The 13,559-nt window shown below is 31.7% G+C and overlaps 1 protein-coding gene across 1 annotated transcript; it reads left to right on the forward strand.

Annotated features, from left to right (window-relative positions):
* Positions 1-10,077: 10,077 nt before the first annotated feature.
* Positions 10,078-12,782, forward strand: LOC134717655 (uncharacterized). Its single transcript, XM_063580151.1, has 3 exons — positions 10,078-10,168; positions 10,642-12,113; positions 12,213-12,782. Exons 1-3 carry the CDS (start codon positions 10,078-10,080, stop codon positions 12,594-12,596), a joined length of 1,947 nt encoding a protein of 648 aa, XP_063436221.1. The 3' UTR covers positions 12,597-12,782.
* The last annotated feature ends 777 nt before the right edge of the window (positions 12,783-13,559 follow it).

The following is a 13,559-nucleotide window of genomic DNA, read 5'->3' on the forward strand; positions in this document are numbered from 1 at the left end:
CTCTCATTTTTCATTTGTAGAATTTATATAGATATAAGACAATGTGCTATCAATGCCAATGAGACAACTCTCTATCCAAGTCCCAACTAGTAAAAAGTACACCGTTATAGGTCAAAGAAGCAAGTTATATAGGGCCTCAAAATAATAACTGTAAAACCATTAAAATAGGAAAAAACCAACGATCTAATCTATATAAAAAAGTGAGAACGAGAAACACTGATGAATTACACCAGCAAATGACAACCGATTAACAACAGGTCCCTGATGTAGTACAGGTGCAGACGAACGCAACTGGTATAAACAAGCACCAGCCACCACCCAAAACATGAAGAAGTGGTGTAATATTGAAACATAGAAATACAATAACAGATATCCTAATAATATAAATTGTAACTGAATAATCGAATATAAAAAAATAGTTTAAAATGGCTCAAAAGTTTGAATTGTTTTGATCAATAACTGTACGGTTCTCTTATATTTTGGTCATTAGCGAAACTGATAAACGGGTCTCCGACATTCGAAAAATAACAAGTTGCTTGATAGAAACCTTGATTTCTTATGTTACTATATAACGTTTTGATAGCTTAAACTTTGTTTATATAAATATGAACCAATCATATAAAAAAATGATATATGCATCCAAACGTTTTCGTTAGATTCCTGGAACTCTGAGTAAAACGACAAAAAACGGACACACAACAGCAATCAAAAATGTCAAATAAACATAGAAAAACCAATCGTTTTTACCATAATTTCAAAATGTACCTTTTCTTTTATATAGTCTTGGCAGAGAGTTTAACAGTCATTATCCCAGTAAAAGTTAACTATATTAGTTTTCTCAATGTCGGATATTTTAGTTGACGGTACAGTTTCGTTCCGACACTGTGGTCTTCGTTTATTGTTATTTCAAGCAACACATGCAAGACGTGTAATAATGAGATAAATTTAGTGTAATGTAGGACGACATTTGCTTTTTTTTTTGCAGCGATTTGAGTAAATTTCGGCGAAAATCTAAATCACGCCGCATCATCATATCATATACATTTACAGTGGACTAAAACGATCAAATATTCAAAGCATCTGCATAAAAAAAATACACAAAAAGATATCGTAAAAGATTGCGAATGATACCAAGGGTCATTCAAACTCAAAATTGAAAAATAAAATGAAACACCATTGTTAAAAGAGATAAATTCTGTTTAGAGGAACCTGCGTCTTCCGTAAAAAAAACCAAATAAACTTGCTTTCTGTGATGAGTTTTTTGTATCATGTTTTAAGTTTCCATTTTACAAATTGTATTGTTCACTGTTGGTAAAATGTCTATTTCAATTAAAATGATATGCCTGTTGTTTTCCATTTGTTGGATGACTTTGTGCTTTTGATTTTGCGATTTGAATATTCATTGATGAATGAACTTCATAATGACTCAATATCCCAAAATTAGAAGTGGACTGTTTAGTTCTGTATAATCTGATTGCATAATTGATAATAAAAAAAAATCACAAAAACAATAAAACGGGGAGGCGTAAGATACTTAAAAGGATAGTTAAAAAGGCAACATTCTTATAACTCTGTTAGAACAACTCATGAGTCGAAAACGTCGTGGCAAAAACGAAAGTCTAGAAGACATAAGCAGTCTAATAAACACATCACAGAAACCATAACTTTTACCAAACAAAATACCAGGTTTCGGGTTATCTAAGGTGCTCCAGAAGGGTGAGCCGATCCTGCTATAAATTTCTTCATTCCCATTTGTCTTTCCTCGAATAAAATAAAGTTATATAACTATCACGGAAGTTGAGTTTTCATTTCCTAAAGGTACACTTCTACAAATGTTAAATACTAATGATACGTGTTCATCACTTTGTTAAGATACAATTATAATCTATGGTATTTTTCCCTGAACTGAAATATCATCAATTTTGTTTTCAGAGGAAGTTTTAAGAAGTGGTGAGCTGAGCAGAGAGTACAACTTTCAATGAATCTCCCTGAAGGAAAAGTAAGGCTTATATCATAGCAGTATAAATTAATATATATTAAATATATTTCGCATATACAACTTTCTTTACAAAGTCAGGAATATACTAACTGTGCACCACTTATTGCGGACCTCTTTTTGTATTGTTATGAGTTACAATTTATGACAAAAATAAGCAAAGACCCATCAAAACAACATCTGATAAACAATTTTTATAATACCTTTAGATTTTTGGATGATATTTTGGCTCTCAATAATGACGACTTCAGTATGTATATTAATGAAATTTATCCTGCTGAACTTACTTTAAATAAAGCTAATACTAATAATGACCACTGTCCTTTCCTCGATCTTGATACCTATATCACTAACGGAAAGCTGAATACTAAAATTTATGATAAAAGGGATGATTTTTCATTTCCTATCGTTAATTATCCGTTTTTAGATGGTGACGTTCCCTTGTCACCATCTTACGGTGTTTATATATCTCAACTTGTACGATTCGCTCGTGTTTGTAACAATGTTTTAGATTTTAACGAGAGAAATTGATGTATTACTAAAAAAATATTACACCAGGGTTTTCGATATCACAAACTAGTCAAAACTTTTACTAAATTTTATCATCGGTATAAAGACATCATTGAATTTCGTAAATATAGCTCAACATGCAGACTTTTTATACGTTCAGGTATTTCACATCCAATTTTTTATGGAAATATTCTTTATAAAGCACAAAGGTGTCAGTATTCACCTCAGAAACTTACAAAACCTTTAAATAGACTGATTAAGAAGGGATATAATTACGATACTGTTGTCAAGTCATTAAAGATTGCATATTTTGGCGTTAATATTGAGTCACTGATAAGGTCTTTGCGTCGGAACTAAAGACATTTATTCTAAAAACAGTTGTTGGCATGACACGGGTTATGTTCTTCTCATATATGTTATGATGGTTTGATACTAAACCCCTAACGGGAAGGATTGTGCCTGGTGTTCATATGATGAAATCATAATCTTTCAGTCAGTTTAATTGAAGTCTGGAGCTGGCATGTCAGTTAACTGCTAGTAGTCTGTTGTTATTTATGTATTATTGTCATTTTGTTTATTTTCTTTGGTTACATCATCTGACATCAGACTCGGACTTCTCTTGAACTGAATTTTAATGTGCGTATTGTTATGCGTTTATTTTTCTACATTGGTTAGAGGTATAGGGGGAGGGTTGAGATCTCACGAACATGTTTAACCCCGCCTCATTTTTGCGCCTGTCCCAAGTCAGGAGCCTTGTATTATTTTTATATTAGTTTCTTGTGTACAATTTGGAAATTAGTATGGCGTTCATTATCACTGAACTAGTATATATTTGTTTAGGGGCCAGCTGAAGGACGCCTCCGGGTGCGGGAATTTCTCGCTACATTGAAGACCTGTTGGTGACCTTCTGCTGTTGTTTTTTATTTGGTCGGGTTGTTGTCTCTTTGACACATTCCCCATTTCCATTCTCAATTTTATACAGTTGGTTTTGAATAGATTAGTTGGTTGATATAGACAATCGAGTGGTTTGATTGGTTTTACGGACTTCCAACTTTTTGAATTTTCATTGTAGTTCGATTTGATATTTAAAAAATTTTATGTCTTGTATAAAGGAGAAATAAAGCAAGTGTTTTATTTTTTTTTTTAACTACGGTAAACAATCATTTTCTATGACGATACGTATAGCATAATACATCTAGTGTTTAAACTGATTCAACTTCAGCCAGTTGTACATGATACATGTAAAAGTTGTTTGTCTTTTTACTGAACTCTCATTTTGACATTGGCTGTTTTATTTTTTTATGAGAAGCGAACCCGGTAGAATGTCGATAGCTAATTGAAATTATGGAAAATATTGATAATTTTTATTTTTCACTCAAATTATTTCTTTTTCAAATTTCAACTTTTAAGAGCTTTAAAAATGTCAGCAAATAGAAAACTAAAACTGTAAATGTATGTCTATGAGATAACTGTAGAATTTGAAACCTCTAGTTTAACGTTTTTATCTTGGGGGGGGGGGGGGGGGGGGGTTCACGATTTTTTTGCGAAATCATACATTACGTTTTCTACTTTGCAGCGTACATGTTGTTTTAAGTAGTTTTGTACATATAATTTCAAAATAAAATAAATTTCGATAATAACTATCACGGATGTTGAGTTTTCATTTCCTTAATTTAAATTTCTATAAATGTTAAATACTTATAATAAGTGTTCATCACTTTGATAAAATACAATCATGATCTATGGTATTTTACCCTGAACTAGAATATCATCAATTTTATTTTCAGAGGAAGTTTTAAGAAGTGGTGAGCTGAGCAGAGAGTACAACTTTTAATGAATCTCCCTGAAGGAAAGGTAAGGTTTATATCATAGCAGTATGAATTAAAAATATGAAATATATTTCGCAAATACAATTTTCTTTACAAAGTCAGGAATATAACAGTTGGTTTTGAGTCGATAAGTTGGTTGATTGGACAATTTTTTGTTAGTTTTACGGAAATGGAAATTCAACTTTTTAAATTTACATTGTAGTTCGATAATGATTTTATAACATTTTTGTCTTGTATAGAGAATGTGTAAGGTTTCTTTTATTGAAATCTCAAATACTTTTGATAATTCGTATTTTCTCTAAAGTATTATGAAGCTGATCATGGGCTATATACTATTTGACTTTTTCCAAAGAAGCCGGAAGAACGTCGGAAGTTTATTGAAATGTAAAATATTGATAATTCGTATTTTCCATTCAAATCCATATATTTCGTCTTAAGAAATTTCACAGGCACTTGGATGTTTTTATGATCACTTGTAGATGTTTACATGTCTAATATTAATACACTGTGTTTACCAATTTGTGTATGTACATGCATTTATTTTTATATATCGATATTTCAATATATAGGTTCGGGGTATGAGAATACAAAGCAGTTATTTTACAGATAGAAGGTTTTGTGTTGCTGTTGTTTAAATCCACAGTACTAATGTGACGAAAATATACTCTTATTTATTGTAATCGCATGGTCAAAAACAGTTCAGAGATATATTTTATCTGAGTTATTTGTATACCTCTTGTAATCCAGTGCACTCATGGAACTTTTTTTTGGTAGATTCTTAATCATCGACCTGATTTAATTGAATCTTTGACAGTTTAATTCTTGAAACATAATTGATGATGTAAGACTTGCTATGCAAATTGTTATAAATCTATGAACAGGTATCAGTGAAAAAAACCTGATTCCAAACATCTAATTTTACGCATTTATCAGGGTTATTTTCGCGGATTGTGTGTAAACATTATATAATTCTATTTATCTTTGCAACGTACAAATTGCATTGTACATGTAGTTCATACTAGACTTCTGTTGATTATTCTTTCTTACAATAGCATTGCTACTTCCTCTACTATTAGATTCAATAGATGACGTCACCATTATTAGTAGATTTGAAGTCCTGCATGCCATATAAAAATTTAAAAAAAAACATTAGGTAAATTTCGGAGCCAAAACGAATCCAATAAAATGGTGAACACACTTTTCTTCCATTTTTTATCTTTTTAATTTAAAATAAACTTATCATAGATACATGTACCAGGATTTAAATTTTGTATTTGCGCCAGACGCGCGTTTTGTCTCCAAAAGACTCATCGTTGAAGCTAAAATAAAAAACAAGGCAATAAAAAAGGCAAAACAAAGTGCGAAGTATAGAGGACCAAAAATCCTACCGATTTTGCCAAATACAGCTAAGGTAATCTATTCTAGTGGTGGAAAAGCCTTAGTATTTCAAAACATCAAATGTTTGTAAACAGTTCAGCTATAATTACAACCATATCAATGATAACACACTGCCACATTCTTTTTGAGTCGTATAAAACTATTAAACCTGTCATCTTGTAGTTGTTTTTAGTGCTTGCATTATTATATTTTTAGTTAACAAATGTTCTCGTCGAAAGCGGCCTTACAGTTGTGGAAGTCTTTGTTTGCATAGTTTCCACTTCGGTAAAATATCACATCTATTTAACGAGATTCGATTGCTTCATTCACATATCGAATTTTGTTAAACAAGTCTGACAGTAAATTTATTTTTGCATTAGATATTTTAAATACGGTACCCCCTCCCCCCCCCCCCCCCCCCCCCCCCCCCCCCCCCCCCGAAAAAAAAATAGTTTCTTAATGCACTTAATCTATTTGATGGGATTCGTGGTGCTTAGCTCTTTGTTTAGTACGTACATGTAGTTTGTATTCGGACGTTTTTCCTTGTTTGCCATGGCACTGCCAATGTTTCGTTGACATCATAGGTTTGAATAATTTTGTTTATGTATGTGACCATCTGGATATGTATGTATTAAATGTTAGATTTTAAACTAACATCACCAACGTTGTGTTCCGATTTCCTCTTAATCACAAGAGTTTATCACTAATGATACGTTACTTCAAACTGTTTATTTTAATACTAACAAAATTATATATTCTCGGTAAAGTACGTACTTCGTTATACGGAAGATGTTTTCCCTTTGTTTCAGTTTCCATTTATTGCTGTTTCAAATAATTCTTGAATAGTGAGTTAAACCTATTACTATATGAACTAGAACTGTCAAAACTGATCAAAGGTACCAAGGTTATTATCTAGTACGCCAGACGCCCGTTTCGTCTATATAAGAGGAAAGGAGGTCTTTCATTTCTGCATTCTTTAATTTTTATGCCCATTATTCTTTGTTTGTTATAATTTAGCACTGCATTACTCTCAATTCTTTATTTTTTTTTTGTCAATTTACACTTATCTCTTTTTTATTTGGTCTATGTTTCTCTATTTTATATTTAGCCGTTATTCTCTATTCTACAAACCCTTATCAACACCTTTACATAAGACAGTAGTGCATAATTCAAAACATAAACTATCTTTGAAAAATGTGAATATATATATATACTAGAAAAAGAATACATCGATCGGATTTTTTTTCGAAATAAGTTTAAACAAATGGCAAATGTAAAAAAAACTTTTTTTAATTTTTCTGAATTTGTGCCTTAAAATCATATCTTTTGTTTTAAACATTACAATTATTTATTAATGATATATGGTCAAGATTGGCTCATAAAAATATTTATTTTAATCAATAAACTTTTTAACTTGATATGAAACAAATGTTTTGCACTACATATGTATGTGTAATAAGTATAAATAACACTAATATTAGTTTCAATTTCCTTCAACGTGTTTCAATATAAGTGTTTATCACTTTTGATAAGTAGCTTTCTTTGGTTGGTTTTGATGCGAATACTATAAATTTAAATGAGGAAAAGTACTTTACAAATAATTAACCAGATTTTTTTCTCTGTCTTTGTTTCCTAGCTTTAAACGAATGCTTAATCAATTAAACTGATATTTATGTAAAAGTGAAAAGGCAAAAGCTCAATGACAGGATGTTACTGTCTTTAAGTAGAAAGTAAAGGTTAAAAAATAATTGTCAAATTCTTTTTTAGACGTTGATTATCCTGTACCAGTATTGTATTTACAACTTGCTTTTGCGATTGTGTCCGTTGTAGCATAATTGATTTAAATAAACGCAATTTATGTATAACTAATATTTTTTTTTTTTTGTTATCACAGATTAAATGAAACCTTTAAAAATTCCTTCTATTTGGTTATAAAGTTTGACTGTACCTGTTCAGTTCTTATTGTTCCCTTCAAAATCTTATCTTTAACGGTTATCAATTTAACTCAGTAATTAACATCTTAAACTATAGTCTTTATTGGTATTAACGTTTATCTTGTTGTTGAGAAACTAAAATTTGAACATAAACATGATAAATACTTTTATTTGTACAGTTGAGAAAAATAATCATCCAACGTTCTGTTGATACTGTTTACTTATAGTTTGACGTTTCCGAAGGTCATGGGCCTCTCAGATTGCTCATAACGTTTATGGCCGAGTAAAAATCGGAAAAGTCAAAGTGAGTAAAGATTTGGTTCAAGTAATTTCGAATAAATTCAGATTTATTTCGAATTGTCGAGTAAGAATCAGTACAGTCGAGTTCAAATATTGGCTATTTCAGACGTTGACTGGTTTGTACTTCATGGAATTCCGCGCCGCTCAACAATATTTGCAATTTTACATACAGTCTCATCTGTTTACTCGACTGTACAAAAAATAAGTAATTATAGCTAAGTCAGGTTTTTAAATAGACTGACTTAAAAAAAAAGTCAACAACAACACACGACATTAAATATCATGATGTTAAACTTCAAATATAATGCTTAATAACTTTATATCTTTTTAGTTTTATGTAATGATCAGTTATATAATAATTATAAACCTGCTTTAAGAGAGTGGGGTATACCGTTTTATCTCTGTCTGTCCGTCCATCCATTCATTCATAATCCATCCGTCAGTCAGTCCGTCTGTCCGTTCGTCCAATAAATATCTTTTGTCGCATCTTTCTTAGGAACTACATAACAAGGCATTCTGAAATTTGGTTTCATGGTTTATATGAGTCGGCTTTACCGTGTGATGCGTTTTCAGATTCATCATTCAACAACTTCCTGACTTTATACGTTTAGCACGGTGGGGTAACATTGATCAGCAGTATCACACATATTCACTTGTTTCTATTTTTAGACTCGTCATGGACAGAGTTCACGATAACCAAGAAAAGGACGAAGATGAAAATGTTTATGGAATGAGAAAAAATACTTTGTCGGAAAGATACGGTGTTAAACGATTTCCTTATCGTGGGAGGCGTAAATACACATCATTAGTTTACCAATCTTCAGACGGAGGGATAACAATCTCAAATGATGTTTTCGGCTTGACAATCAGGCAGTTTGAGCGAATATTTAAAAAATGCTTATATAGAAGGAAAACAAAAAAGCAGTGGATAATAAACCTAAGATATCCTGACAAGTCTTCAAATGAATACCTAGAATACTTGCTGAACTGTACAGACTGCAATGAAGGTATTTTCTTTGATATTCCTTTACTATAGATAATCCTTTACTATAGATAATCCTTTACTATAGATAATTTAGCTGATCTGTAACAATAACATCTTCATGCCTTATATATCATGTACTGTAGTACGCCGCTAGATAAAAACTGACGTGGAAAGGTAACACATGGTCAGCGAAAGCTCTTTTATTGAGAGCCCAGGTGGTTGTGTGGTCTAGCGGGACGGCTGCAGTGCAGGCGATTTGGTGTCACGATATCACAGTAGCATGGGTTCGAATCCCGGCGAGGGAAGAACCAAAAATTTGCGAAAGCAAATTTACAGATCTCACATTGTTGGGTTGATGTTTAGACGAGTTGTATATATATGTATAATTCTAGATGATGACATGTTTCTACTAGGTTTCGATGTAAAAAAGTAAAATGAAAACAATACCGCACTCATAGAAAATTTCAAAAAATGAAGTTCCTGATCAAATGGCAAAATGAAAAGTTCAAACATATCAACTTTAATAAAATAGTAATTGTAGATGTGTTATAGATTTTGACGTATCTTAAATTAACGAAAAGAATTGAGAATGGCCATGGACATGGGGAATATATCAAAGAGATAACAATCCGATCAGAGAGCAGACAAGAGCCTAAGGCCACTAATGGGTCTTCGACGCAGCGAGAAAATTATTTGGTTCATAAATCAAATTGTGAACTAGTTGAATCAAAATAGACGTCAAACTAAACTCCAAAACATATAAATGAACTAAGATTAAAGTAACATACAAGACTACTAAAAGCGCAAAAATGGGTCGGAGATAAACATGATGTGTGAGATTTCAATCCTCCCTTATACATTTAGCCACTGTATAATTAAAGAAAAATATAGCAATGCGCAAAGTAAAACTCATTGTAAAAGAAGTCCGAGGCCAAAAACTATATGAAAAAGAGAATAACAAGATAAAAATTAAAAACAGAGTCGGGAGCCTATATTTCAGTTCTTGTCTTTTGTTGTTTTGTACAGGCCGTTCGTTATCCCCTTTGGATTAATTTACACGAATTCCAATCGGCAAGACTGTTGTTTATTGTGGACACAGTCACAGTCAAAATAGTAAAAAGAAATTAACAATAGTTACTAAAAACAATGATACAATCAGGTTTTGGGATAACAGGCATACAACATGTACAGTATACTAAAGATTTCGAAAAAGAGAGTGTAGTCATATTTACTACTAGTTAGTCCACGATTTATAACAGTTGTAATGCCTATCAAAAAATAAATAAACAAAAAATACAAAACTCCAAGTAATATTCAAAATGTACAGTATTCCATTTCCATATATAATAAATGGTAGATTTAACCTGTTTTATAGCTAGCTAAACATGTCACTTATATGACAGTAGCGTGAAATTCCATTGTATTGACAAAAGTATGTCACTTATATGACAGTAGCGTGTAATTCTATTGTATTCACATTTATAGTAATAATAATAAAAAAAAAAACTATACTTAGTGTAGAAAGTCTTCTGCTTCGGAGACGTTCATCATTTTATGACAATGAAATACTTGGCTTACATTTTAAGACGCTAGATAATATTTTTTTAATGCATGCAACAAATCTCTGAAATATAATTTTACATATATAAACTTCATTCGTTTTAAAATGAGTAAGTATATAGATGTATGTATATTTGTAAATTGTTGTAGAGTATCTAGCATCTGCTGAAAATGACTCAAAAGAAAAAGAATTAGTAAAACAACTTACAAAAAAAGTTGGTACTGAAATAGACATACGTAACAGACAACGACTATTTATAATACTTGATATGATCTATAAAAATCATATCCCAAGTTTAAAAAAAATATCAAGCGGAAGTTTAGCAGAAGGACTGGATTTACCAGGTAGTGACTTAGATGTGATGTATGTCACTTATGAAGTACATGATGATATTGAGAATATACGGGATATCAAAGACCAAGAACAACGTAGTATACTAGTTATGGAGAAATCAATTGATCATCCTGGATTTACTAGACTTAAATTCATCGCAAAAGGCCAAACGGAATTGGATTCTTATACAAGTACTGGAAAAGGCTCATATTTTTCAATCAACAACTTTTTTAATACATTGAAGCCAAAATTTGGAGATTTACCACTTTCTCTGCATGGCCCTTGTCTTTCAGACCCAAATCAAAATTTTGATCTAGCATTCTGCTTACGAAGTAAATATTTACCTACTAATGTCATTCCATGGGCAGTTCGTTATAGACAGCAATGGCCTCCTAATCCCGTAATTGACAAGATTAAGAAGAGTGGATGTTTGTTAGTACCCATAGGACCTAAGATCGGATCGGATAGTAATTTATTATGGCGAATATCTTTCTCTAATGCAGAAAAGCTACTTGTTCATTCGTTCAACTTAACTCAACTCTTATGTTATGGTCTTCTCAAAGTAACATTAAAGAGTATTCTTAACAAGAATGAAGGTGTCAAAGATTTATTGTGTTCTTACTTTTTGAAGACGGCTTTATTCTGGGTCTCAGAGGAAGTTAACTTAGAAATGTTTCAATTGCCCAAATTGTTTATTTGTTTTTCTCTCTGCCTTGATAAATTAATGCTATGGGTAAACAACTGCTATTGTCCGAATTTCTTTATACCTGAACATAACATGTTTCTAGGAAAGATCGATCAGAGTAATAATAAAATACTACTCAGTGTTCTTGAAAGTATTAAAAATGGTGGAATTGGTGGGTTGATAACAGATTTAATTGCGGCTGAAAATGGATTTAATCGTTTATTGAGAACACAGGATGAAACTTCGTTCATCATGGTAGACTTTTTATTTTACAGGATGTGTGGATCGTATATGGCTCCAATATCTTCACGTTTTTATGAAGTATTGTCATTTATTGAAACTTTACTCATGTATGAACAATCTGCCTTTATTGTTGGTGCGTGTAATTATTGTAAGGCTAAACTCAGTCAACATACAGCACAAATACCGCCACAACCAACCACCATTAATAAAGATTTCTACATGAACAAACGTTATCATAGACATTTACAAGACGGTACTGCGACGGATGCCGTGTCAGGTTGGTTGTTATACGCGTCATATTATTATGTCACAGGTCAGTACAAAGCTACACTTGAAATAACAGAATATATTATACCACGATGAACACCAGAAATGATCCCGATTGGCTGTAATGACTACGATGAATGTGATGCGTATTACTACAGAACAAATGCTCATCCCACATTCACATTAGTTTAAAGAATGAAAGTGGCTACTATAGAAAGTATTAATTACGTGCAACACTCAGGATTAATACCTGAAGAACTAGTACTGGAGGTTCAAGACAAGGATATTGATATACCGGTCATTGTAATGTCTCACTGCCTTAGATTTCTATGCTATTATCATCTAGGTGATATTTCCAGTAGAAAACGTGCATTACGTGATTTACATTTAACATTAAAAGATAAACATAATATGCAGTTAGGTAAATTATCAGACTCAATAACAATACTTGGTGTATGTTATGAGATAGCCGGTGATAAAAACAGAGCATATCAGTGTTATGAAGAGGCTCTGAAATGCGTAGGTGTATTACGTAGTACAGCAAAAATAAGGAAATCAAAACTTTTGGAGATTTAAAACAGATCTGTTTTAATGATTAATGTGATGCGTATCTCTACAGAAAATGTCAATCCGGATTGACAGTAATGAGGAGATTTTTTTTTATTTCCTATTGTTAATTATCCGTTTTTATATAGTGACTTTCCCTAAGCAGCATCATCATATGGATTTTATATATCTCAACTTATTCGATTTTCTTGTAAATGTAACAAACATAACAAACGTTGTTGAAATAAATATCTTGATATCTGTATATCTAAAAATGTATGTGTACACGACGGCTATCAAGACGCAAACTAGATAACAGCGAAGCTCGAATCCCCATATGGAATTTACTAATCCCGTATATACCGTATTACGTCACTAGCACACTATGTAACGAATTTATCTTACTGACTATCTTAACGTGTAAAATTTAGACTAGTGACCTATCAAGATTAGCAAGTCTGCAATACAGTTAGCATTAAGTAAACATGATTAATGACTACTTCCTTTGATCCTACAAAAACAGATGCCAACACTGACAACTTGTTAGATTTAAATGTGTTTTTTTAATTTATTTCAATTTATTATCACTTTCTTCGTCTGTTGAAACCTCAAATGAGATTTGTTCTCAGTATTGTTTTGTTTTTCTAAAGGGACGTAACATGTTCATCTGATTTTTCATAGCCATATCGTTGACAAGTTTAAGTTCTCAAAAAGTATTAAAGAATAAGGAAGATGTTATAAGATTTTTACTGATGGCTTCCAATTACAAATGTAAAATATTTATAAAAAGAAAAATGACGGTTAGTGGAAAATTTGTTTAACGCATTCAAATGGATAAAGCCAAAGGATTCCAAAAATCTGACAAAAAATCAAACACATGACATGCGAACATATTTTATTCTGGTATTTAGAAAGTACAACCCTATCTTGATCGTATATTAACGCATCCGCAATGTTCTTTTAGTTATTGCTTTCAATGTTAAATGTTGCAAT

This window comes from Mytilus trossulus, chromosome 5 (genome assembly GCF_036588685.1).
Source record: "Mytilus trossulus isolate FHL-02 chromosome 5, PNRI_Mtr1.1.1.hap1, whole genome shotgun sequence".
Classification (NCBI taxonomy): domain Eukaryota; kingdom Metazoa; phylum Mollusca; class Bivalvia; order Mytilida; family Mytilidae; genus Mytilus; species Mytilus trossulus.